The sequence below is a fragment of the Lampetra fluviatilis genome, chromosome 28 (assembly GCF_964198595.1).
Source record: "Lampetra fluviatilis chromosome 28, kcLamFluv1.1, whole genome shotgun sequence".
NCBI lineage: Eukaryota > Metazoa > Chordata > Hyperoartia > Petromyzontiformes > Petromyzontidae > Lampetra > Lampetra fluviatilis.
This window is the reverse complement of record NC_136302.1, coordinates 10,168,210-10,195,693: the sequence shown is the minus strand read 5'-3', so window position 1 is coordinate 10,195,693 and position 27,484 is coordinate 10,168,210. Positions and strand designations below refer to the sequence as shown.

General features: G+C 51.7%; 1 protein-coding gene across 1 annotated transcript in view; it reads left to right on the top strand.

Moving 5' to 3' along the window:
- LOC144942761 (procollagen-lysine,2-oxoglutarate 5-dioxygenase 2-like) overlaps positions 1-27,484 on the top strand; it is a 60,721-nt gene that overhangs the window by 6,280 nt on the left and 26,957 nt on the right. The window contains exons 2-3 of the mRNA XM_078869656.1: positions 22,931-23,022; positions 23,827-23,963. Coding sequence (XP_078725782.1) covers positions 22,931-23,022; positions 23,827-23,963 — 229 coding nt within the window. The remainder of the gene's footprint in view (positions 1-22,930; positions 23,023-23,826; positions 23,964-27,484) is intronic.

Sequence of the window (27,484 nt, the reverse complement as noted above, 5' to 3'; positions counted from 1 at the left end):
GTACGGTGCGAAAGAAGTTCAATATACATACACAAAATGTTGACCAATAATTTAATGCGTGCAATGTGTGAAGCCTTGGGTTGGATTTGGAGATGGGTTCAGAGTATGGTGTAGCATTAGGACCCACCCTACTTTCCCCTCTGCATGTTTTACACGCCCCCATTATTATCAGAGAACGACGCCCTAATCAGAAATCAAACCAAGGCCCCTTGCTCTGAGGCACCATTGTTTCTACTGCGCCAGCCACACAAATTGATCACAGAAGATGTATAGAGACAAGAGATACAGCATTGGCAAGATCAGAGCAATGTAGGCACAACAAATATAGCAGCAGTGAGATGAGAAGAAGAGCGATGCTTACGACGTTATTTTAATCCTCTAGTTTTGTTTGTTAGGATTTGAATGTGAGCTGGTATTTCATGCACACTGTTTTATTATTATTATTATTAATTCCTGAATCCAGGGTCCCGTTAGCTGCTCGGGTGGCCCTTAAGCTTGTGCTAAATTTGCTTACTCCTAGCACCGCTGATGATGATGATGTTGTTGATGGTGATGATGGTTGTGATGATTATAATGATGGTGGAAGTGGCGGTGGTAATCCCCACATCGTAGCGCTCTCTGTCACGCGCTGTTTTCACAAGTGTGCATACCACCGCCGTCTGGGCAAGCATTGAAAAGATTAGCGCGGCGGTAAGGGACGTCTGTTGTGGCAACAGGCCCCTTCTGTCGGCATGGGGCAGGGGGGGGGTTGTTTTCATTTGAGTGGCAGTTGACCCGAAACGTTTACCCTGGGGAAACAGAATTAAGGTCCTCAAGGGAGGTCCTCGCTCTCACCATCGGTGGGGACTCGGCTACTGGTTGAAGTACCTCGAACAGAGTGGAGTTCTCATTGGAAGTAACCAAGGACCGCTACAGTCGTATTGCTCATGAGCTATGTATGACCTATGAGCCAAGGCCTTTGACTTGTGTAAAAAAAAAACAACAACCCATGGCCCGCTGGGTTTCCTTTCTAAATGCGTTTCACTTTTAATATATTTTGTAAGTTGAGAATCAGGCTGGGGGCCGGGGAATAGTGTTGCTAAATGAAAAAACATTTGGGTAGCGTGGGTAGTCAAATGGGGTCATGGAATGGGAGAGTTAAGCTGTGACCTTTGACGAGTGTTTGAGACTCTCAAACACAACTGGATACACTGAACATGTGAGACTGACATCACGAATTTTCATCCGCCATGGTCAATCCACTGCTGGATGAAGGCCTGTCCAGGCTGCCACCACCTTCCGTGACCCTGTGATGTATTGATCCACTTGTCGCCTGCACATGACCTGATTTCATCGCTCCATCTCCTTGGTGGACATGCTCTCCGATGCGTCATTCCCTTCGCTGCCACTCCACGATTATTCTTGACCATCAGCCATCATCCTGTCTAGCGAGGTGCCCTGACGAAACCCAGTTCGGATGAAGTCTTTACCCTGCCCCGTGTCCTCTCAACCAAGTGCTCCTCTTCCTATTTCTCAATGTAAATTCCAAGCGTGCATCTATCCATGCGACTGCGTGCATATCCGCAGTTTCGTCTCAAATATAGCAACAGCAAAAAAATCTGTGCTTGTACTTTTACTAAACCTGTTCGCACGGTAGATCAGTGACGCGACAAACATCTACATTATATGCACGCAATGTACACACGTGCATCAGTTCATCTTTAGAACGTTGGGGCAAGTGGTCTTCGTTGCGAGCACTTGCCCATACATACAGACATCATATCTGTCAAACCCCTTATCAGTGCCTACCTTATCACAGACCAATTCACACCTTATTGGTCACCACGTACCCTTATAAATCTCAACGTTCATCCTACAAAGTCCCATCACAAGCGAGAAACACAAACAAATAGACAAAAAAAATGTTTTTCCATGTATTGAAATGGCTCTACGCCATATGGACCTGCTCCTAATTTCCCTGTACAAGAATACAGGGTAAAATTGTCAGGTATAAGACAGACGTATCATTACACGCACGCACACACACACACGCACATTTTGACACGCGTGCATATTCATCACGACACGGAGAGGGCTATCGGTACAGATTGCTCCCAATTGCTTTGTTGTCACAGCAATCACGACGGCGCAATAACTTGCTCAATTGCGGCAGAGGTAGGCGCGTGCAAGGCTAATGGGAAGCTGATGGCAGGCACACAGGGCCGGCGATCACGGTGGTTAGAACACTGCATGGCTCAGAAGGCTTGGGCAGTGGGGAGGGGGGGGCAGTGGGGAGGGGGGGCGCTGGGGAGGGGGGAGCCGGTAAAGAGAGAGGGGGGGCAGTAGGCAGGGAGCGACGGGATTAGCTCGAACAGGAACATTCATCAGCGCGTGCGATGGAATTCCAAGACTGTTTCCTCAGCTGCTGGCAGCAAAACACAGGCGGGGGCCGAGACGGCGAGGGCGCGAACAATGAGCAAGCACACACACGTACGCGCGCACACACACGTACGCGTGCACACACACACATGCACGCACACACATGCACGCACGCACGCAAGATGTACACGCTCAGCCACGATGCCATTGATCGTTTTGTTCTCAGCAGGTGAGAGACTCGGGGAGACGGGGATCCGCCTCGTTTCCGAGAGCCGTCTGACCTTGGTCGGTGAAATCGACAAAGAGTAACAGAAAGGTCAACAAAGTGTTAGGGTCATTATATGCCCTCGTATGTAAGGAGACAAGGCTGTTTGCCAAATGGATGTGTCCTTGTCATAGAGGCTCTGGGCCCGGAGGGCTTGTGCTCTTTTTCAAACGCAGGGCCCCCACCAGGGGTCACCACACAGGGCCCCCACCAGGGGTCACCACGCAGGGCCCCACCAGGGGTCACCACGCAGGGCCCCCACCAGGTGTCACCACACAGGGCCCCCACCAGGTGTCACCACACAGGGCCCCCACCAGGTGTCACCACACAGGGCCCCACCAGGGGTCACCACACAGGGCCCCCACCAGGTGTCACCACACAGGGCCCCCACCAGGGGTCACCACGCAGGGCCCCACCAGGGGTCACCACACAGGGCCCCCACCAGGTGTCACCACACAGGGCCCCACCAGGGGTCACCACACAGGGCCCCCACCAGGTGTCACCACACAGGGCCCCCACCAGGGGTCACCACGCAGGGCCCCACCAGGGGTCACCACGCAGGGCCCCACCAGGGGTCACCACACAGGGCCCCACCAGGGGTCACCACACAGGGCCCCCACCAGGGGTCACCACACAGGGCCCCCACCAGGGGTCACCACGCAGGGCCCCACCAGGGGTCACCACACAGGGCCCCACCAGGGGTCACCACGCAGGGCCCCACCAGGGGTCACCACACAGGGCCCCCACCAGGGGTCACCACGCAGGGCCCCCACCAGAGGTCACCACGCAGGGCCCCACCAGGGGTCACCACACAGGGCCCCCACCAGGGGTCACCACGCAGGGCCCCACCAGGGGTCACCACACAGGGCCCCACCAGGGGTCACCACGCAGGGCCCCCACCAGGGGTCACCACGCAGGGCCCCACCAGGGGTCACCACGCAGGGCCCCACCAGGGGTCACCACGCAGGGCCCCACCAGGGGTCACCACGCAGGGCCCCACCAGGGGTCACCACGCAGGGCCCCACCAGGGGTCACCACGCAGGGCCCCACCAGGGGTCACCACACAGGGCCCCAGCTGGTGTCATCATGCAGGGCCCCCACCACCAGATGTCACCACACAGGACCCCCACCAGGTGCCATGTCACAGCTGGTCCAATGTCTTTTTTCTGGGGGGCCAGCTGACACCGGATTCCTGCCACGTGCGGGTGGCAGTGAAAACTGGAATTGAATTGGCCAAAAAATGTCGAATCGGGGGCGTTGTCTGTCAGTTTGTCGTCGTCGTCCCCCCCCCTCACGCACACCTCCGATTAGCACAGTTGACTACGTACGGTGCGAAAGAAGTTGTACATACAAAGGGTCTTGGGGACTCGGTGAGGCTTTCCGGAATAAATAAAGGTAGTCCGTTATTACTATAGTCACGATGCAATTGTCTTTTGCGCACCACTGCCGATGCAGCACCTTGGCCGTATAGACGTACTTGATACGCTTCGCTGTTTTAGATGGCGTGAAATTCAAGTTAACGACTTTGTTTGTACGACGGCGTGTAACGATGTAAACGATGTAAACGGAGGAACGGAGCGACACGCGATTCCCCCCCCCCGCCCCCCCCCCCCCCCCATTTAAATGGCGAGCGGCAGTAGGTGATGGCGGTGGACCGTTGCCGGACACGTGGGATGCGATCTATGGTCCCTGTTAACAGTGGGCGGGCGGGGGAAGGAGGGGGCCGTTGTGTGGACGGTCTGGAGTGACCGATATCTTGGAGACCCGGTGCGTGGCCCCCTCGTCTAAGCCCCAGTGGTCGAGCGGTCTTCTTGCCAGGGATCCGTTTTGGCGCTTGCGTCCTCGGTGGCTGGAGGAAGTGGGTCCAGCCGGCAGCCGTCCGCTGAGAAAGTGAACTTGCGTCGGGGTGACGATGGGAGCTGCGTGCGACCTTAACGACTTAAGTCACTTAAATGATAATGGACTTGACCCGGAGGGGAGGGTCTTAACGATGGGATTAACGATGGCCTGGGGGTGACCAGGTCAACGGGAAATCTGTGTTTCTGCTCTGTGGGTGTCCTCTGTGCCAACAAGGTGGTAATTGTTGTTGATTTACTCTTCAACACACCGGTGGGCTGATGTGGTAACTAATTGGCGCGTTGTTTACGTGAGCAAACCTTACTGGCTGTGTCGGGTGGTGGAGGGTTACGACACATTTATACTTACGCGATCTAACCCAAAACCCTTGATTATGAATAACATTGGTCGCCAAAGCCTACGTGTTAAACAGGTGATGTGAGGTTTTGCCTGATCGGAGATTATCCGCGTCATCGTCATCAGCTATGTTCTATACACTGCCGCACAGAAGGTAGATTTAATGATTTGGTCGTGAGTTACACGTTTGTGCATGAACATAAACGTCCAGCTAAGACATTATAGGGTAAGCTTTGCGGCTTGATTCGGGACAAAAATGACAATTTCCTTCGTGTTGTCCCAGTTAATTCAAACCTAGCTGAGAAGGGATAGATTGTTGTTGTTACATTACAAAATAAAAGCTCTGTTTGAAAACAGCGATTAAAAAAAACAGGCCGACCACCCCTCCACCCACCCACCCCACTCGAAATCAATTTCGCTCGACTTACTCGTGTGCGCCAGTGAGAAAAGGTCTTTATTGCGAGCAAGGGGGGTGGTTGTGCAGCCACTAAGAAAGCGCCAGACTCCACACACACACACACACAGAAGATGTTATTGTTTTTGTAGGGGATGTTTCAATTTGCGTACGGTAAATTTTAAATGCATCTTGTAATTTTATTGTTTGTTGCGGTTGCACCCGAATCAAGTGCTTGAATGGCTCACAGGGTTATTCCAAATAAATGAAACTGAATTACTGAAGTTCTCAAGAAGTTCAACGTACATGCAGAGGAGGCCAATAACTTGACGAGGAATGGTCGAGGGAGTGGCGGGTGCGTTAAACATCTGCGGCAGCAGCAGCACCACCCTGCATTACGAAGCCATAAACGGGGAATCGCAGTGTGTCTATAATAATCGCACCCACGCTATTAAACCGCGCGACGATTAAGAAGAAGAGGGAAAAAAATTAACCCGTAAAAACAAAGTTTTTCACTATAAATCCTTTATATGCGTGGCGGCTAGAGTCCTCTCGTCCTCTGGCTTGAGATGGATGCCACCTATGGGTCAGATGATTGCCTGCCACCATTAAGCAATTGGTAATTAAATATAAAAAAAAAAATTCCTAAAAAGTGTAAAGTTATGGAAAAAAAATTTCACGAAAATAAATTGTCACGCACAACGAGTCTGTGTGCAAAATGTCAGCTCGATTGGATCACGGGAAGTGGGTTAAAAAACGACCGAAAGATTTGCACGGTCGTAGGCGCGCAAGCAAGCAAGTGAACTTAATATAAAGGATTTTTAAAAAACGCACGGAGCACGGCTGCCCCGAGGCCTGGCCTGCTACCGGCGGTCTTCATTTAGTCGGCATCGGCCTCTTTTGAGTCGGGAGTCCTTCGTGCGGCCCGATGGGCCCAGTCCCCGTGGAGTTGTCGTCGGGTCTGATAGTCTCCCGGATTTGATCGAGTCGCTCTCTAGGTCTCGTGGACGTGTAACAATGCAGTCGCGGATTCGGTCCGCTCTTCGTTGACGAATTTCAGTGTGAAGGATGCACACATTTCTTGACCCCCCTCCCCCCTCTCCCAACTTCAATATTATCTGATCGGCCAATCGGTGAACTTAGTAAGTAATTTATATACATTAACTGTATGGCCAATTAGGCGATTAAAGTACTGGTTTGTGGCATTCTTCCAGACACTGCGGTCGCTTAATACCGCAAACATGTAATCATCTCGTTCCAACGTCTTCACCCGGACTGAGTTTTCAAATCTCGATTGAAAACTCATTTTTTTAGAAGTGCTTGTTGTGTTTAGTAGTTTGTTGTCGCCCACACACCCCTGCACCACCCATTTAGCACGGTTGGCTACGTGAACGGTGCGAAAGAAGTTCAACGTACCGCACGTTATTCTTCCCCGTGGTTGTCGCCACGCTCGATTCACTCTTTTTGATTTGCCCGCTTGTAACGGAGTCATCAACCTTCACATTTTCCTTCAGGCGCTCAATTGACGGATGTTTTTTCCCCCCGCCACAAGTAAACAAAAGTCGCCACGAAACGCGGCCAGGATGCGTCCGGCGACATTTCAAACGGAGCCAGCGGGTCGGCCGCTGGATTCTAACGGTGAAAATAAACCACTGCGCCGAGCCACCAAACGCGGCCGCCCACCCCTCTTCGCCACCGCACCAAAATCCCGGTGGCAGCGAGAGGAAGAGCGACGAGGGTGGTGACCGACGGCCAGCGAGCGAGGTGACTCGGTGTTCTGCTGCTGTGTGTCCTCAGTAAACCCCGACCCCCCCCCCGCCCCCCAAAGATGTCCGGCCTGTGGCCTCCACATACAACCGCCCCCACCCCAGCCATGCTCGTCTGCTTTCGCTGCACGTAGGCCTTGCCATTTCTCGCACGCGGCAGCCGATTTTAGCGCCGGACCGCACGGGAAAAAAACTGCAAGGGGCGGTGGGTGGTGTACGGGGGGGGGGGGGTCATCCCTCGTTTGGAATGTCACCTGAAAGGGCAGCATTGTCTCTCACACCACCCCAAGGACAGTGAGGTGGCTGCACAAAGCTGACCCTACGTGTGTTTGTCCAGCCGGTCTGAGCGTACGTGCGTGCGTGCGCACGTACGCACAGATGCAACCTCTCCAGCACCAGATGGGATGGCCACCGCATTGCGTGGGAGGAGTGCATTGTTCGCAGCTCTTTGTCGATCCACTGCTAGATGGAATGAAGTCCCCCCCCCCCCCAACTGCGTGTCGGTCATGGGTCACAGGTGTGGGTTTCTTGACCGTTCTTCACAAATCTTGGAGACGCTGGGAGGTCGAGGATGGTACGGGGCAGACACGCAGAGGTATGGTGGAGACACTGGTCAGTGCAGATTGGTGAAAGGGGGGGGGAGGGTACGGGGGTATCACTCACTGCTGTTATCCGAGGCCGAAAAGCTAACTGGGGTCACAGAGTTTACAGCGGAGTGCGCCAACCACTGCGCCACCGCTCGAACCCAACCTCTTGTTTCATTCCGGAACCAATTGGTGAGGAAGCTTCAGACCTATTTTTAGAGGCAGCGGGTTGTACGTTTCACGGTTTATTGGCCTGGCGAGACCCAATTGAAGCCAGGTGGTGGTGGTGGTGGTGGCGATGGCTGCCGCGTCTTAACGCTCCGTATTTATTGACGGCATTTAGCCGGGAGCTCTCGTTCTGATTAGCGGTGCCTGCGACGGGAATGGTGCGGTGTGATAAAATAGTGGGATTATTGAGCCTGGTTTTGCTGTCCTGTTTTTCCATGGGTTGGTTCTGATGGTTGGTTGTTCCACCTGTGTGATTCATTCTGTCCATGCGTTGGTCTCCCACCCCCCTCCTACTGCCGGTCTGTCTCGCTGTCTGTTAGTTTATCTCTTTGTCCATCCATCCGCGCATCCGTCAGTCAAGGTCACCTTTCCGTCTATCTGTCCATCATTCTATCCATCGGTTGATCTCGTCAGTCAACCTCTTCATCCATCCATCCGTTCATCCTTTTGATTATGTTTCCATCCATCTACCTGTCCTTCATCCGTAATTATGTTTTTCTATCCCTTCGGCCGTCTGGAAACTCGACGGTTTCGATGACTCATCGCCCATGGCCGAGTCGTTTGTCCTTTTTTTGACTGCCAAGCGAATCGATGGGCAATGCCATTGATGCCGCCCCAGACTTGGCATCGATATTCCAATTTGGAATTCCTAATATTGACCGTCAGAATTGGTCGCTTTCCAGTGCCACAGCCAACAGACACCCGACTGTGGTATTTGAGTGCGTGACGCGTCTGGAAATTTGGCATCCCACGCTCGCGTCTGTTTTCAATTAAGAATTTCTTCAAGGCTTTAAATTTCAACGCACCGCTCGCGTATCATTTGCAGCACTCCGGAGAGAGGGACCACAGCAAGCTCAATTTCCCCCATTAGCTAAGCGTTTTGCTTAAACGTTCGTTGGGTAGATGAGAAAAAAATGAAGGTCACGGGTCAATGAATTTGAGGTCAAAGTGTTACAATTCCACGGGTCAAAGGTTGGACGTGCTTCATTTCCACACTTCTCAGGGTCGAAGCAAACAACGCTTGGCTTATTAGCTAAAGCGTTGGATCGCCCGAGGCGGTTTTATCGTTTTAAACTGTAAAAAACAAAACTGCATGCATTTCTCTTTTTTTAAATCCCATGGTTACCGATGCGTTTTGACGCATTGGCGGGGAAAGGGCGGCTGACGGTGACGGGTATTTTGCAAAACGTGTAAGAGTGGGAAAAAAATTTGTCCTCACTGTACAAATTATAAAACCAAAGCCACGGGCCAGACGAGCGATCAACACACATGTGTTCTGTCAGCTGTCGGGGCGGCTCGGCCAAGCGGAAATGCCTAATGGCTGTTTCATTAATACATATTTTTTTTTTACAACTTTCGGTGTGCAATGTTATTGTTACGCCTCGGGGGGAGGGGGGGCAGGAGGCTGCGGCGAAGTTCAAGGGTTGGGATATAGTCGCGGCTTCGGGTCAAATGTTACAATTGTGGTGTACCTGGGTAAGGTTCCAGTGTTATGTTCGCTACGCGTGCATTGGTTACGGTTTCGTGCGGTTGTTACAATCGCGTACGAGGTTAGGGTCCAGGTAAGGGAAACCTTATTTCCAGGAGGCTCAACCGGGACACCATAACGAGCGCTGGTAGCGCCACCGTCCATGATGCCGCTGGGCAATCTCTTCAGAGCTTGGATTTTGGTGGACATTGGCCAGTGGGGGCGACCGTGACTGTCGCTGTGAATAGCAACGTTATGGAAGTCCTGTGACTGGTGAAAAACAAAAAAAATGTGTTTTGCCATGTAAAGCCCACTGAGCCATTCACTCTTTTTTCAGAAGTGACCCAGGCCACAAATGATCATCTAAACCAGTGGTTCTTAACCTGGGGCGCATGCACCCCCTAGGAGTGTGACATGCCCTTTCAGGGGGTGCGAGAGATGGTCGGATTTTCTTCGGAGGTAAATCATCAACACGAATTAAGCACGGGCACATAAGTGAAGCTACTTTGTTTCATCAAACTTATGTATTTATTTATTTATTAACATACTGTTTTTTTACGATTGAGAGCCAAAGGAGTGCAAGGCTGCGGTAAAGGTTAAAAAAAACCACTGGTCTCAACGAATGTTTCTAAAGGTTACGGTATTATATTGACACATTGGGGACTAGACCCAAATATCTATCGTGGGAATAGCGGACAAGTTTCCACCCTCGCCACCTTCACAGATTCAATGAAAAACACATTTTTGTCTCGTGACATAACCCGGGTTTTTTTGTTTGTTTCAATTCACTACTTGCCAATTTTTATACAAAATTACTGCTTGTCGGTCATTGACTGTGGTTATATTTTTTAATGAGCGGCGGTTGGCACAGCAGTTGGCGATTCCTGGCCAGGGCTCAAGACAAGTGGTGGTAGCGGTGGGCAGATGCCTCCTAAACGGGTCCTGGGGTGGCCGGGTGGCCCACTGGGCCCTGCCCTTATTCCTTGTATTCACCAGCCAGCACTGACAAAAGCGTCCCAGTGAACAAAACAAGACAAGAAGACGCGCAAACGTTTGCCGTCGTCCGTGTTACCTAGGCGGGAAAGGATGGCTGCACAAACGAAGGTGTGACCACGGCTGCGAGATCAAAGTTATTCGTGGGACTTATTGTTGACGGGGGGAGACGGGGAGCGGTGGGTGCAGAGGGGGGGGGATTGCACGGAGGGGAGACGATGTGGATGATGTGTCTGGGGAACACACTGGAGCGGGAGATGCCTCTGGGCCGATTTTGGCTTCGTGTCAACTTCTGCCCCCACCACCACCACCCCTCCCACCACCACCCCTCCCACCACCACCGCAACACACCATCCAACAAAAGGATCAAGTATAGCAGCTGGTTTGAACATCGCCGAACACGTGTTTAACTTTCCGTGTACTGTCACGTTGTCTCGTTGTCTAGTCACCCCCCCCATCACCACCACCCCACTCACCGCCGCCGGTTGTTTAAATATTTCTGCGGCTTTGTTTTTGTCGAGCGAATCTGTCGGGGGATTGTGCATGACACGCACACAACACACGCACAACACACACAACACACACACAACACACACACAACACACACACAACACACACACACAACACACACACAAATCACGGGCGTTGTGTATCACACACACCCAACACATACACACACCCCACACACACACAACGCACACACGACACACACACACACACAACGCACACACAACACACACACCCCACACACCCCACACACACCCCACACACACAACGCACACACACAACACATACACACAACACACACCCAACACATACACACGACACACACCCAACACACACACCCAACACACACCCAACACACACCCAACACACACCCAACACACACCCAACACACACACACAACACACCCACCCAACACACACACACAACACACACACCCAACACACACAACACACACACCCAACACACACCCAACACACACCCAACACACACACACAACACACACACACAACACCCACCCAACACACACCCACAACACACCCACCCAACACACACACACAACACCCACCCAACACACACCCAACACACACAACACCCACCCAACACACACACACACAACACCCACCCAACACACACACACAACACACCCACCCAACACACGCACACAACACACCCACCCAACACACACACACACAACACACCCACCCAACACACCCACACAACACACACACCCAACACACACACAACACATGATGTGGTATTGAATGTGGATCGTTGGTAAAAACATTGCCAAGCTGCAGCGTCGGATGACACACGAAACATTTTTTTTGTCCCTGGCTAGTAAGTGATATTTCCTAATTGCTTATGGCTCAAAAGTACAGAAAACGGCTATTATTCCCCGCAAACTTTGCTTTTGTGACCAGCACAATGATATTTTGAAATGTACCTCTTTTCATTGAGAAAACGTGTAAATTTGTGTCATTCCTTCACGTAAAGTCCTGGTCACAAAAGCAAAGTTCGTGGAGAATAATAGCCATTTTCTGTACTTTTGAGGCATAAGCAGTTAGGAAATAACACTTACTACCCAGAGACAAAAATCGTGTTACATAGTGTTATCGTAGTAGCACAAGCAGCTACACATGTAGTAGCTACGGGTCCCGCACTTTCAAGGGCCCCACGCTAAACGCTTTCAAGCTATCAATTCCGGTTCAGTGATTCTGCACTTGCTCTATTACTATAGTACTACACCGCCTTCAACTTTTACGAACGACTGGGTGTTTAAGGTTAGCGATTTGTCGTATTATCTGGCCTTACAGCAAATAAAAAAAAACTATTACTTCACTGTGCAAGTAAAAAAATTGTGTTTAAATATTTGCGTGTTTATTTATTTATTTAGGGCCCCTTTATAACATATGCTAGAGGCCCCCCCCCACTAGCTTAATCCGGCACTGTGAAGCTGCAGCGTCTACAACGTTCTTTGGCGCGTGTCGTGGACGGCGTACTGCGAGATCCGACCGTGCTAGTGACACACACACAAAGTGCTTGCCACGAATGAACCACAATACCTTGCCGATCGCGTCAAGGAGCATGAACCATCCTCACGCGACACTCCGGTCAGCCCTTGCAGCGGCGGCTTTTGGGCTGTCCATCGAACAAAGCCGCTGCATAGCGCGCCTTCGGATGCGCTTCTGCGGCCGTCTGGAACGCTCTTCTTTACGATCATTCGGGAAGCCACTGGGAACTACGCACTTTTAAATCTCGATTGAAAACTCGTTTATTTAGAACTGATTTTTTGCGTCAAGTTTGTTGTCCTTCCCCTGCACCTCCGCTTACGCTGGTCTTGGTTGAGTCAGACGCACACACACACACAGACGCACACACACACACAGACAGACACACACACACAGACAGTGAATAAACCATTAAATCTACTGTGTTGAGATATGCCCACTCTTACGAGACGAGAATTCAAGCCGAGCGCAGAGAGGAGAAAGTGGAGGGGAGGAAATTGTCCACACTGGATGTTATTTATTGGTACAGTGCTCAGGATTCCTGCGAGAGAGAGAGAGGGGCAGGCAGGCAGGGTTTCCGCATCCCCCGCTCGACTCCGCACGACCATCAACTCACCAACACAGGAGTCTGGCTACGGGCTCACGCAGCCAATCCCCCGAACCCAGACGTGGGGAACACGCCCGGCACGGCACGTGGGGCCAGACCACGAGCCCGCGACCTCGATACATTGGGCCCGTACATATGTACACGTGTGTTGAACTTCTTTCGCGCCGTGTGCGTAGCCAACCTCGCTAATCGGAGGTGGTGGGGGGGGGAAGGACAACAGAGTACAAACGCAAAGAAGCGGTCCGGGCTGCCCTTTCCAAAGAGCCCGCAAAACGGTATTTGTCCGTCGCAATTTGCGAGCAATTCTTGGCCACGCTCGCAATCAATTTGTGTGGCTGGCGCAGTGGTAGCAATGGTGCCTCGGAGCCATTCTGACTTGGGCCGTCTTTCTCTGTAGAGGATGTACGCTCTCCTCCTCCCTGTAATGCGTGGATTTCCTCTGGGCTCACCGGATTTGTCGCACAGCCGAAAGAAAAAAACACCGCGCACAACGTAACCGGCGTTGGTCAAACTTTCCAGCGAGGAAAATATGACCTCCAAATTGCGATTGCACTCGGCAACAACATCGCCACAACTGTGACAAATCCTGGTAGGACCCTCCGTAATAAGTCTTGAGACTCAGCGAGGCTTTCCTGGGTGAACGAGTGGAATAATAATAATGCCTTGGGGTGATATTTTCGACCTTGCAATGCCACCGATATTTCAAATTTTGCCAGGATAAGTCACCTCTGTCAACGGGTCTCTTGGCAAAGTTAGCAAACAGGCCGAGATTCATCAACAATTCACTCTGCCGGAGAAGCCAGTTTAATATCCATACTACAGGTTTTTTTTTTTAGATCGCGTAAATATATAAATGTGTCGTTAAACCATCCACCACCCGACACATCCAATTAGTAAGGTTTGTCACGTAAACAGAACGTACCAATTCGTCACTAGCACAGCACACCGGTGTGTTGGAGCGCAAAGCCACAACATTTACAATCTGAGTACGACGTTTCGCCAGTAATTACAACTAGCTTCATCAGGCGACAGTCTTCTTTAGGGCCTTGTCTGACCAGCACAATGCTATACATTATCAGAGCATGTTTGTTTGCATGTTCACCACAAGTCGTGTGTGGTTAATGCAGATTTTATTCCTTGCAAAAGATTTCTATTTGGTGTTTTGAACATATTAACACCTACTTTATTTCCAGAAAGGGTAAAACCTATTCTTATTTTTTCATACTTTGATCCTGGCAAAAAAGGTCCTACTATGTTATAATGCACATTTTACCAAACAGCATCACATCATTTGCAAATACAGTACAACAGAGCGCGCGAGTAAGATCTGATTTATACATCGTATGCTTTGTATGTTTACATTAACTAAAAGCACAAACTATCATCTCCCCATATAAATATATTTACCCCCCCCCCCCCCCGATCAAATCGTGCTCTTGGCCTTCCGAACTAATGTCTTTGATCAGAATGTGTTGAAGCAGCACGCTCTGGACGACATCGTTTTGACGTTCTAGGTCTCATCAGCAACAGCGTCTGGCCCTTTGAGCTAATGCTGCTAGCAGGATTCTTGTGTGTGTGTGTGTGGCCGTAACGTGCACATGGCCTGGCACAAGCACCGTGGTGGCGTCACAGACACTTAGTGGCGAATGGCGGTTGTTGTGTGTGTGTGTACGTGTGTATGTGGGGAGCGGCAGTGCAGTGGTTCGTCCAGCGGTCAGTCAGCCAGCCCATGGGTATGTCCCGTGACCTCCTGTCAGCGAGCCTTCGACACTTCACATGGCCTTAAAGTGCACCTAGCCTGGCACAGACGCCGTGGTTATATCACTGTCACTTAGTGGCGAATGGCGGGTATTGGTTAATTATTGGTTATTGGTGTGTGTGTGTGTGGGGGGGGAGCGGTAGTGAGCGTTTAGCGCGCTGCGCTTCGACCAATACCGGTGACGATTATCTGAACCGGTCCTGGGCCTCCCCTAGGTCGACTCAGCCTCAAATGAGTACCTGGTGCGATGTGAAAACATCGCCGGGCGTGGTGTTGGCCACCCAACCCCTCGTGTGCCGTGCCGGCCTTCATAGGTGCTCACTAACAGCACTTGCCCCTACAGTCTGTTCAGGCTACACGGGGGATCTTTGTCTTTGTATGGGTGGGTAAGCTCCCGCGTGGGTGTATGGGTCGGTCAGCTGCCTCACGTGTGCGTGGATGTACCGGTGGGTAAGCTGCCGCATATGGCCATAATCACAGAGGGCATCTAAGGCAACGCCTGCTCGTCTGGGGCTCTTGTCTAAGCCGCTCCGTTCATTTACGGCAACAACCGGCCGAACGTCGGGGTATCGCTCGACACCCGCCTCGTTCGTGCCCTGGCACACGAGGTCACGAGGTCACGAGGTCACGAGGTCACGAGGTCGTCGCTCGTGCAGCCGACACATTGTTGCTGGCACTTCAGCCGGGCACCACGGAGATCCAGGGACTCGACCCCGCGATTGACCTCTGGAGGGCAACGGGGTTCATCATGTCTTGGTCCGGTCACCAGTGAACGCACACGTGCCCAGGCACGCACGCACAAAAATCTAAAGGATCATGTTAGATGCGGGTTGTCACTTAATTTGACTGAATTCCAGCTTTTAAGGAGCTTAAAAAAAACTGTTTGTGCAGCGAAAGGCCTCAATAGCAGGCTTCTCCGGGTTCCTCCCACACGCTAAACATTCCAAACATCCCAATGCAGGGCTCTCCTTAAGTGTCTTAAGACTTTGACGGGGCTTGTTTGGGATAATTAATGGGGATTATTATTCGTGTCGTAGGACATGCCTACAGGTGTGGAGACCAGACAATGGAAGGGATTCTCGGAGTGGTTTCTGCATTGTCAACTTTTCACAGACCGTTCCCTAACATGGGATGAGGGCTCCCCAATGCACACCTCCCCCGTGGTTGTGTTGGATTTTTCTCCAGACCCACCGGTCTTTCCCTCCACATGTAGAATCGACATCACGCGTTTGGGGTGTTTGGCTGCTATAAATTTCCACGTGATAAGCGATTTCTTTGAGCTATCATTTGTGACCAGGTCACTTCTGAAAAAGAAGCTAAATATCTCAGTGGGCCTTACCCTGATAAAAAAAAAATCCGGGTGATTTGGCGTGGATTGACCCCCGCCACGACCTGCCTGGTGGTTAGAGGGACCTCATCCAGCAGTGGATTTTAAGAGTTGTACGTGACACGATTGCATTGTTTGAGAATGCAGCCGAAATATAATTGACTCTTGAAGTAACAACACATCCCGCTACTTTTCCTGATCCTTGCAGACATTACTGCTCCTGCTGCCGATGCATCTTTGTTGATGATGATGATCGAGTTGATGATGATGAAGATCATGATTAAGACGACGATGTAACGGACAACAATCTTGGGGATTGCGATGTTGATGGCGATGACGATTGCACAATAGCAACGGAGAGGAGGAATTTTACTTTGGCGTAAGGGGCCGTCCATAAATGACGTCACGCACCTGGGGGGGGGGGGGTTGAGAAATGTGAGGCCACATCAAAATGCGCAACTTTAAATAAATATAGACAACACGTTCTACTTAATTAAATAGACTTTTTAATAAATGTTTTCTCCTACAACATCAGAGTGCAGCACCACATTAAATACGCACTACAATGACAATAGTTTAAAGCTTGAAGCATGTTTTATTTTCAAAATCGAAATATGTTTTTTTGGGGGGGGGGCAGAGCTTTGTGACATCATATTTGAGGGGGGGTCTAACTTTTTGTGACGCCGTTTGACGAGGGGAGGGGGGGTAAAAAATCGTCCAAAATCGCGTGACGTCATTTATGGACGGCCCCTAAATCTTTCGGGCCTGAATAATTTGTGGGGGGGGGGGGAGGGGTGCTGCTTGTTGTGGAGTTTGTCCAGTATTCCCTTCAGCTGTGCAATCAGCCTGGACGCGCCGGGTAAACGCGATTTGTCAAACTTTGTCGTCAAACAAACGCGGGGGCCTCCCCAGCTCTCTGGGCTGCTTTATTTACCGCTCGCTGTGCATTCCGTTCGTTTTCTCGTCAACATCTGGAGAATTGGGCGGGCGAGATTTGGTCGTGCGTTTGTGCGTGGGGCGGAGGGGGGGGGGCCGGTATCCACCAAGCGCCAAGCCATCGGTGACTCTGGCTCGCACTGTGCAGTCGGAGCTTCTCCACTCTACACCACGACAACCACCTCGGACGTAAACTTTCACTCCGTTGTTCAGCCAGAGAGGGCCCATCCACGCTTTCAACAGCCCTGTCCTGGAGCAGGGCAGCGGCAGCGCTCCGGGGGTCGCTTGTCTCGCGCGTTACGGCGGTTCGAATCTCCGCGGCCGCCCTGGTTTGTGACCTTCGTATGGATTAATAACGGCGGATTGAAGATGTGTCACTTTTTAGATGTTCTTGGTTCTTTCGGTCGAGTCACGTAGAAGGGAAATAATAAAATAATAAAAATAGAACAGAAAAAAAAATTTCACGTTTCGGCCACAACGCAAGCAGCTGTGCAATCAGGTGAAGAACCTGAGGACGGCTGCTTGCTTTGTGGCTGAAACGTCGTGAGAATTTTTTTCTGTTTTAGTTGTATTATTTTATTATTTCCCTTCACCTGAGGACGGCTGCTTGCATTGTGGCCGAAACGTCGTGAGAATTTTTTTCAATTTTAGTTTTATTATTTTATTATTTTACTTCACCTGAGGACGGCTGCTTTCGTTGTGGCCGAAACGTCATGATAATTTTTTTCTGTTTTCGTTTTATTATTTTATTATTTCCCTTCTACGTGACTTTACCGAAAGAACCAAACATATGAATCCCTGCAGTCACGAAAGCTTCAAATCGAAATTTTTAGATGTTGTTATCCACCGAGTTGTCTGTTAAGAATCGGAGTGGATCTCGTCCGTTCCTCCTTTAACGGAGTGAAGACATCAGCAGTAGCGGAGTGTTTTACCACGTGGGTCCATGGTTTGGGATTCGTGGCCGCACTCGCAGGCCGCAGAATCTTTGATGCGCCATTGTGTACAGTCTTCACCGTAAACATACTCCGCGTGCCAACATGCATTCTCTGAAACGTTCGCTGTTTCTCAGTGGATGTTAAAGATCCCCGTGCGCCGGGAATTCGCCTTCACAGCGCGTGGCCACCACGTTCAGCCTTCCCGGCTCCTGCCCCTGCTGATCACTTCAGGCGCCACGGTGGCGAGATGTTAACTACCTCGCCTGGTATACAGGCGGTCGTGGGTTCGATCAAAACTCCCCGACGCCTGCTGTATATTTGCAGTTTTCATGTCTCTCTCTCCCCGTGGTCGCGTGGATTTTTTTCATGGATTTTCCCCTCCACATTCAGAATCGGTATGAGGTTCGAGTTTATTGGCTGCCGCTATAAATGTCCACGTGATGATAATAAGCATATTCTGTTGAGCTATCATTTGTGTCCAGGTTGCTTCTGAAAAAAGAGCTATATAGCTCAGTGGAACTTACCTGGTCAAAAAAACAACAGTTTAGATTAGTTTACTGAGAGTGGAAAGGCCGGCTGCCTTCCCAGGCCCAACCACAGGAGCTGACGGTCAGCCATGGGGACATCGCCCTTCTCCTCGGCCTCCTCCACAACACCCTCTTCAGCCTTGTCCTCATTGGCCTTCTCCTTTTCAGTCTGCTCGGCCTTCTTCTCCTTGGCCACCTCCTCCTCCTCCAGTCAGAGCGGCTGTCTCCTGCTGGCTCGGCCTCTGGGAAGTGAGACGAATTATTTTTGTAATCACTAAAAAAAATTATTCAACAAGAGCTCGTTACAGAGAAACGAGCGACCGGGGGAGAGAGAGGAGCTACAGATGTTCGAGCCAAATTATTTAATTGGGTAAAAATCACACGGCTACATCGTCTCCCCCCCCCGCCCTTCTTTGAAAGCTGCGCAGGCTTTGTCGGTCAAACAACGGTGCCCTCCCCGCAGAGGTCGCAAACGGGTTTTGATTCCTTACCCGTACCCGGCCATACGCGTACCCTACCCATACCCGGCTGGGTACGGGTAGGGTACGGGTATCGGGTACCTGATTGCGACCTCTGGGATGAAGCCATGTTGCAGGCGCGGGTGGGTTGATTCTAGGAACTTGAATTGTGAGAAGAGACAAGCCGTTGGGAAATGAGTGACAAACGGTTACTCACCAGTGACTCACGGCCTACCCGTACCCGGCCGCACCAGGGTCGCAAACGGGTACCCGTACCCGGCCAGGTACGGGTAGCCGGGTATCGGGTAAGGTACGGGTATCGGGTACCTGGTTGCGACTTCTCTGCCTCCCCGTAGCCTTGCCCCGTAAGAACGGCGCGAATACCAAACGGTTGTTTGATTCGATAATGAACCACGTGGACTGGCACCTCTCTGGGCAAGTCTAGAGGGGTTAAAGGCGCAGCCCTGCAAATTGCTCGCTCACGCCGCTGCTGGCGGAAGGGCCTCCACTCGACAGAGCTGCAGAGAGACGCTCTAGAGCAGCGATTTTTTTACCTTTATTGCACCCCTTTGGTGGTTCTCAATCGTAAAGTATATATAATGTTAATAAACACATAGGGTTTGATGAAACAAAGTCGGTGTACTTATGTGGCCGTGCTTAATTTGTTTTTCGATGATTTACCGTCTAAAAAAAAATCTGTCCATGTCTCGCACCCCGAGAGAGAGAGAGGGGGGGGGGGCGCGTCTCGCATCCCCCAGGTTAAGAAGAACCACTGCTCTAGAGGTCGATTTTGTCCGAATCATCTTACCTGGCCCACACTTTTTTTTCTTTCTCACGATTGCTGAGCACTGGGCCCAAAAATCCCCAAATGCCAAGGGCCACCGACAAAAGCAACACAGTTCGAGTTGCGATGCTGTCGGTGTTGTAAGACGTTGGCAAAAGAGAGAATCGACGGGAGGGAATTAGGGGAGTCGGCCCGGAAAATAAGCAGAAAGAAAGGCGTTGTGTGGCGAGCGAGTGAGTGAGCGGATGAGTGTGTTGTTTTGACCTGATGTGTGGTGGTTGAACACAGTGTGCAGGGTGAGATGGAGCAATCAGTGTCTGGTCGACCGAGTCCCCAACATGGGTGGAAGAATGAAAGAGCGAAATTGGTGTGAACGGTACTTTGTGTTTTTATTATTACGATGCTTGTTTACCTAGGAAGGCTCACGAAGTCTCATGACACTATTTCAGGAAGGTCCTGCCAAGCTTTTTGCAGTGGGGGGTGGGGGTGCGGGCATTGATCGCTGTGCATATCCCAGTTGAGTAAAATTTCGGGTAGATTTTCAAATTTCGCAAATGTGGAACCGTGACACCAGCAAGTGACGTCAGGGGTTCTTTAACGTCCACCGTGAAGCAGACTGCGTTGAATCTGCAATCTACACGGTGTCGTCGGCTAGGTTGGGGGGGTGGGTGTCGTATGGGGGGGGGGGTTAGTGGTGGATGGGGAGCTTGGGGGAGGGTTTCAGCTCTTCACTGTCCCCTGTACCACGCCCGGTTCACAGGGGGAAAATATTTGGTGCTGGTCCCACGAGCATGATCAGATGATGACGACGATGGGAGATGATGACAATGGGAGATGACGATTGGAGATGACGATTGGAGATGATGGGAGATGATGATGACGATGGGAGATGATGATGATGATGATGACGATGGGAGATAATGATGATGACGATGGGAGATGATGATGACGATGGGAGATGATGATGAGAGATGATGATGGGAGATGATGACGATGGGAGATGATGATGATGACGATGGGAGATGATGATGATGATGACGATGGGAGATGATGATGATGATAACAATGGGAGATAATGATGATGACGATGGGAGATGATGATGACGATGGGAGATGATGATGACGATGGGAGATTACGATGACGATGGGAGATGACTGTGGGAAATAATGATGATGCCGATGTGGAATTATGATGGTGATGAATTTCCACCCACAATCTGCTACTCGAGCTGCAGGCCCAGGGCTGTGAGTAATCCTGCACACACCCGTCATTAGGTTGAGCCGGGGGGCCCTGCGAATCGCCGCCGCCGCCCACCCGCCCAAAGTGACTGGCGGTGACCTCATTGTTGCTGACCCCGGCAGATCGCTGGGCAATTGAGAAAGATAACAACAACAGCGGCAAGAGCAAGCAGAAGGAGAAATTGCTTTACACAGGGTGGAGGCGGGGGGCGCTGAACACAGTGGCAACGTAATGGCCACTCGTAACTTTACTCGACTCTGGTGGAGTGAGCTATCCGTTTTGGAATGTTGAGTCTTTCTTTCCAGCCGCCGTCTGTGACTCGACGGCGTACTTGGTGGAAAGCCGATGCTTGTGTTGCCACGCAGCTTCGAGTGACTTGTGAGCGTGCGTGCGTGTGGATGTGCGCGTGTGCGTGGGTGTGTGCGTGCGTGTGCGTGTGAGCGTTGCAGAGAGCGGTGGCACCAGCGGTTAGCGCGCTGCCCCTACAAACCCGGCCACCCGAGTTCGATTCCCGCTCGCGACTAATAACAGCGGCGAACGTTCGAACCGATTATGGCCCTCCCCGGGTCTACTCGGCCTCAAATGAGAACCTGGTGCGGTGCGTAAACATCGCCATTTAGGGAGACAAAGGCGGTCGGGCGTGGTGCTAGCCACCTATCCCCTCGTGTGCCGTTCTGGGTTTAATAGATGCTCGCTAACAGCACTTGCCTCAACACAATGTAGGCTATATGGTGAATCTTCATCTCCGTTGTGTCGTCATCATCATACTACTGATTTATTGAGGCCCTTATGGTCAGAACTGTCCGGAGTTTGCATTATATCATTAATACCTAGAGCTGAGCTACCCAATATATTGCTCAGCTTGATCACTCCACCCCGTCGGGGAAAATAGTCGCAAATGAGTCGCTCCTGTTCCTACGTGTAGCTCTTGACGGGAAACGGTGGGTGGAGCTTGGTGATGTCATTCGCATCGCCAGCCGCATCACGCTGGGCGTGGCTTGTAGGGGGTTTCCCACCTTCGAGAGGCTGAATGTCAGGGAAGTTTTAAAGTTTTATTTTGTTGATCCAAGTGAGAACTCGAGAGGAGCACGCCGAGTTTCGTCGGCCGGAGTGAACCTGGCTCGCACAAAATGGCAAGAAGCAGAACGAATAACGCCGAGTGCAGAAATGAAGCGAACATACATCGCCATAGAAACAATTGTAACGCACGAGGATTGGAACTTCAGAGAACGATGGGGGGGAGGCAGAAGGTGGAGGGGGAGGGTATCAGGGATAGGGGGGAGGGTTCACGGGGCAGCTGTCACAGTTAAAGGAAGAAGAAGATGGGGATCATGTCGTCTAACCACACAGGAGCAGTGGTCGAGTCGTCGGCCTTGCCCACGACCTCACCACTGACCTCGTCGTGCCGGAGCCGGGCGGAGATTCACTCCGGGGCCCTCTCCGGCCTGGCCACCCGCGACCCAGGCCTGACGCCACCCTCGGAAATTGTGGAGAATCTTTTACGGAAATAAATAGCGTCTCCTTATTTGTCCTGTTACTTAGATGATATGCAACGACGCTCGTGATTATTTAAAGTTACGTATTGCATATTCTTGGGTTTTTTCGGTAAAGTCACGTAGGTAAAAATTTAAAATTAATAAAAGTAAAATAAAATCAAAATCACGACGTTTCGGAGGCAACACAAGCCTCCGTCTTGTGTTGCCTCCGAAACGTCGTAAAGTCACGTAGGTAAAAAATTTAAATTAATAAAATAAAAATAAAAATAAAAAGCACGACGTTTCGGAGGCCTCCGAAACGTCGTGATTTTTATTTTATTTTTATTTTACTTTTATTAATTTAAATTTTTTACCTACGTGACTTTACCGAAAAAACCCAAGAATATGAATCCTTGCAAGCTTCAAATCTAGAATTACGTATTGCAGTGTGTCCAGCAGAGTCGCTTTGCATCATTTAAATTCCCTACATACTGGACATCTGTGAAGAAGAGCTTTATGGCTCATCGTATTCCTCCAGTCGAAATAAAGATTCGGATATTTATGATTCTAATAACGCCACTGATGACGATTCCTCCTCCTCCTCCGCCGTCTCTGCAGACAACCTGCTGGTGATCACCGTCGCCACCAATCGGACAGATGGGTTCGAGCGCTTCATGCGGACGGCAAAGTACTTCAACTACTCCGTGCAGGTGAGGGGGAGAGCGGCGGCGGGTGAGTTAACCTCAAGTTCTCGTCGCTGGGTGAACATTTGGTGAACGAGTTGCGGGGATTGTTTCGTTCCAACAATTGGTCCCGCTGCTTTTGACGATATATCCCGACGGGGTTGGTACCGACTTCTCGGGGCAGGCTTGTGTTCCGTCGAAGGGAGGGCCCATCTCCGGGAGAAGCGTCGAAGTCGTCGTCGGTTCCAAACTAAACGACGAAAGGAAACCTTGGGCCTAAAATTATTGACGGTGAAAATTATCTCAGCTCGTGCTGTCTCAACGTTCCGCAGCAGTTTAAAGTTCAAGGAAGGGGACCCGCAGCTGCCAAGGTGCCATCTCAACAACAAAAAAGTTACAATCGGCGAAAAGCGCAAACAACGTGAAACAGAAATCGGAGAGAGATGGGTGACGTTGTTTTCGGCAACGGCTGTTCTTCATAGCGAAGCGATTTAATGAAGATTGGGGGGGGGGGGAGCTCTTTGCCCCCCACAAATGTGTCCGATTTATTTTTGAGGCAATACGCCGGGGCCCGTGGTGTCGCGTCGTGTGTCACGCGTCGGTACCGTGAGTTGGACCCGGAATGTAGAGAGCAGGGGGAGGTGAAGGGAGAGGGAGCCAGGCCCCAATGCCCCCACGTTTCATCTGCTTGACACGTTCCTCCTTTAGCGCTGTGTGTTGACTACGCAATCGGCCCGTAGTCGTGCCTTCTTCAGTCTCCGCTCGGATCGAGGGCCATTGGCCAATCGGCCGGCAATGGCCGGTGCCGTGCTTGTGCCGTGTGTGTGCCAGGTGCTGGGAATGGGCGCTGCGTGGAAGGGCGGCGATGTCGACCGCTCCATCGGGGGCGGCCAGAAGGTGCGGTTGCTCAAGGAGGAGATGGAGAAGCACAAGGAGAGGGATGACCTGGTCGTGTTGGTCGTGGACAGGTGAGGGGAGGGCCTCGGGATGTACACACGTGTACCCCACCCACGCACCCCACCCACGCACCCCACCCACGCACCCCACCCACACACCCCACCCACCAACGCACCCCACCCACGCACCCCACGCACCCCACCCACTCACCCACTCACCCACGCACCCCACCCACCCACTCACCCATGCACCCCACCCACGCACCCCACCCACGCACCCCACCCACCAACGCACCCCACCCACGCACCCCAACCACCCACGCACCCTACCCACCCACGCACCCACCCACGCACGCACCCCACCCACCCACGCACCCCTCCCACCCACGCACCCACGCATCCCAACCATCCACGCACCCCAACCACCCACGCACCCCACCCACCCACGCACCCCTCCCACCCACGCACCCACGCATCCCAACCATCCACGCACCCCAACCACCCACGCACCCCACCCACCCACGCACCCCACCCACTCACCCACGCACCCTACACACCCACGCACCCCACCCACCCACGCACCCCACCCACCCACGCACCCACGCACCCCACCCACCCACGCACCCCAACCACCCACGCACCCCACCCACCCACGCACCCCACCCACCCACGCACCCCACCAACGTACCCCACCAACCTACGCAAACACTCAGCGGAGGAGCCACGTTGACGGACGTGGAAGTGCGCGCGTGCACGCACACTCGCCGGCGACTCCAATGAAAAAGTAAAAATCGTGCACGCAGCGTGGATTCTGTAAGTCTCTCCGTGCGTGCGCCTTGCCCTGGGAAGTCCTCAGTGGGCCACGGCAGCGGTGACGTCACGCCTAGTGACCTTATCGGGAGGGCCAAGTCGCGCACGCCGCGCGTGACATCATCATCATCATCGCCCCTGGCCGAATCGCCTCGTTATCCATTTCAGCTGTGGACTTTTACCGCCAACTTTTGATAATTGAATATATTTATACGTCCGGTTTTACATCGGCTTAGTTGCTCATAGCAACGCAACTTGGCACAAAAATGTAGTTGCTGTTCAATCCTCTTCTCGTCAGTTATCGTGCGACTCAGTATTACAGACAGACGAGAAGAAGGGCAGAGCTCATGCGTTTCAAACCTTGGTTGGAAAGCGATTATTAAACAGACGCGAGCGTAGACATGCGCACAAAAAAGACAAAGACCCCCCCGTATAGCCTTAACAGACTGTTGGGGCAAGTGCTGTAAGCCAGTAGCACCGATGAAGACCGGAACGGCACGGGAGGGGGTTTGTGGCCAGCACCACGCTCGGCCCCCTTTGTCTCCCCAGTGGCGATGTTTTTACGCACTCCACCAGGTACTCATTTGAGGCCGAGTCGACCTAGTTCAAATAATCGTCACTGCTGTTGGCCGTGAGCGGCAATCGAACTCGGGTCGCCGGGTTCGTAGTGCAGCGCGGTAACCGCTGCACCACCGCTCGCACACACAGATGCACGCGCACCGTAGTGAAACTAGGAGCGCATTCCTGCCCGCCATTTCCCAATGAGATTTATTATTCACAGAGGTGCAATCGGCACAAATACACACACACACACAAGCCCCGCGCACAGCACGCACACATGCAAAGCACATGCAAAATACCGACGCAGCCGCACAGAGGTAGTCTTACTCGCCGCTACAGGTTATGCAACGCCACTTAAACATGTTGAATCTGCTGTTACGCCGGACGGTGCGACCGTCGGGATCATGCGCGCGGCAATAGTTTTCCATAATTACGCGTTTTTATATGCCGTGGCTTCAACGTGACCCCAGCATCCGCTAGAGGGTGATACTTTCACCGCAGCGTTAAAACATATAATCGGGTCTTCGCTGCTCTGGTGTCCTGGGGGGCGGAGGGGCGGAGAAGATGGATGAATAAACCCAGCCCCGACTGCGAGGGGGGGATTGTGTCCCCCTCTGGCAATGTTTACACACCGCGGCATTACCAGCAATTGATTTAAGGCCGAGTCAACCTAGAGAAGGCCCAGCACCAGTTAGGATATCGCCCGCCTGCCCACTGATGTCCACGGCTACGAGGTCACGAGCGAGTGCGAGCACCGCTAGCACATTAGCAAAGATAAAGATACCCCGTGTAGCCTCTGAATAGGCTGTCGGGGCAAGTGCCTTGGTCTCACCTTGGTCTCTTCCCAGTGCCAGTGTTCACACGCAGCAACAGCAGCTGCTCGCTTAAGGCTGAGCCGACTTAGAGGAGCCACAGGGCAGATTCGAATGGCACTCGTCACTTGTGTTACCAGCGGTCGGGAATCGAACAACACCACGCCCGGCCACCTTTGTCTCCCTAGTGGCGATGTTTACTACACAACGCACCAGGTACTCATTTAAGGCCGAGTCAACCTAGGGGAGGCCCAGGACCGGTTCAGATAATTGTCACTGGTGTTGGCCGTGAGCAGAAATTGAACTCGGGTTGCCAGGTTCGTAGCGCAGCATAGCGATAACCACGCACACACACATGTGCAGTACATTCACAAATAGCGACTCACACACACACACGACAACGTACACGAGGGTTTGTCCATGGGGAGCCGGAGAGGAAGGAGCAATGCAAATTCCAGACATCTCACGTAGAAAGCATTACACTGGGAAACTGTTCCCAGTGTAATGCTGCACAGTGTTGCTATTAATTACTGACATTTAAAAAAATATTTCTACGTATTTAATTATGGGGTTCCTATTGGAAAAAGTGACTCTGGCAGAAAAGTGCACCCAGGTTTTGTAAAAGTGTTTTGGTCTGTGTTGGGTTCTTTTTTTATTTCTCTAATTCACGTCGTAGTCATTTCCTTTGGAATCTGAAAAGTCGAAAACAAATAAAAGACCTCGACAAAGCAGAGTTTCTCTTCGGAGAAAAAAAAAAACAGGCCAATAATTTACGTTTGTTTTGTAGCTAAAGAAACTAATAATGAAAAAATCTAAAGAGTAAAAAAAGTTTATATATATATATAAATACCAAAACACCTGTTGCAGCCAATAATTTCCGACAAACGTAAAATCAAACGCAGCTGCTGCGCCATGTGGGTGAGATCGTCAATGGCCGTGGGGTCCGTGCGGCGTGCAGACGCCCGACCGTTCTGGCAGCCCCACGCTGGCTGTCCACATCTCTCTCTCTGCGCTCACTCTCTGCATCTCTCTCTCTCTGAGCTCTCTCTCTCTGTGTGCTCTCTTTCTGTCTGCATCTCTCTCTCTGCGCTCTCTCTCTCTCTGTCTGCATCTCTCTCTGCGCTCGCTCTTTGTCCCCATCTCTCTCTCTGGACACTCTCGTTTGCTGGTGACTGGTTTTCATATTGGAATCGCCTCCGGTGCTTTTGCTGCTGGCGGCAATAAAAGTTGTTTAAAAGTCAAAAATCTGTCCCCATCTCTCTCTCTCTCTGTCTGCACCTCTCTCTCTGGACACTCTCTCTCTCTGTCCCCATATCTCTCGCTCTCTGCGCTCTCTCTCTTTGCCCCCATCTCTCTTTCTCTCTCTGTGTGCACCTCTCTTTGTCCGCACCGCTCCCTCTGCGCGCTCTC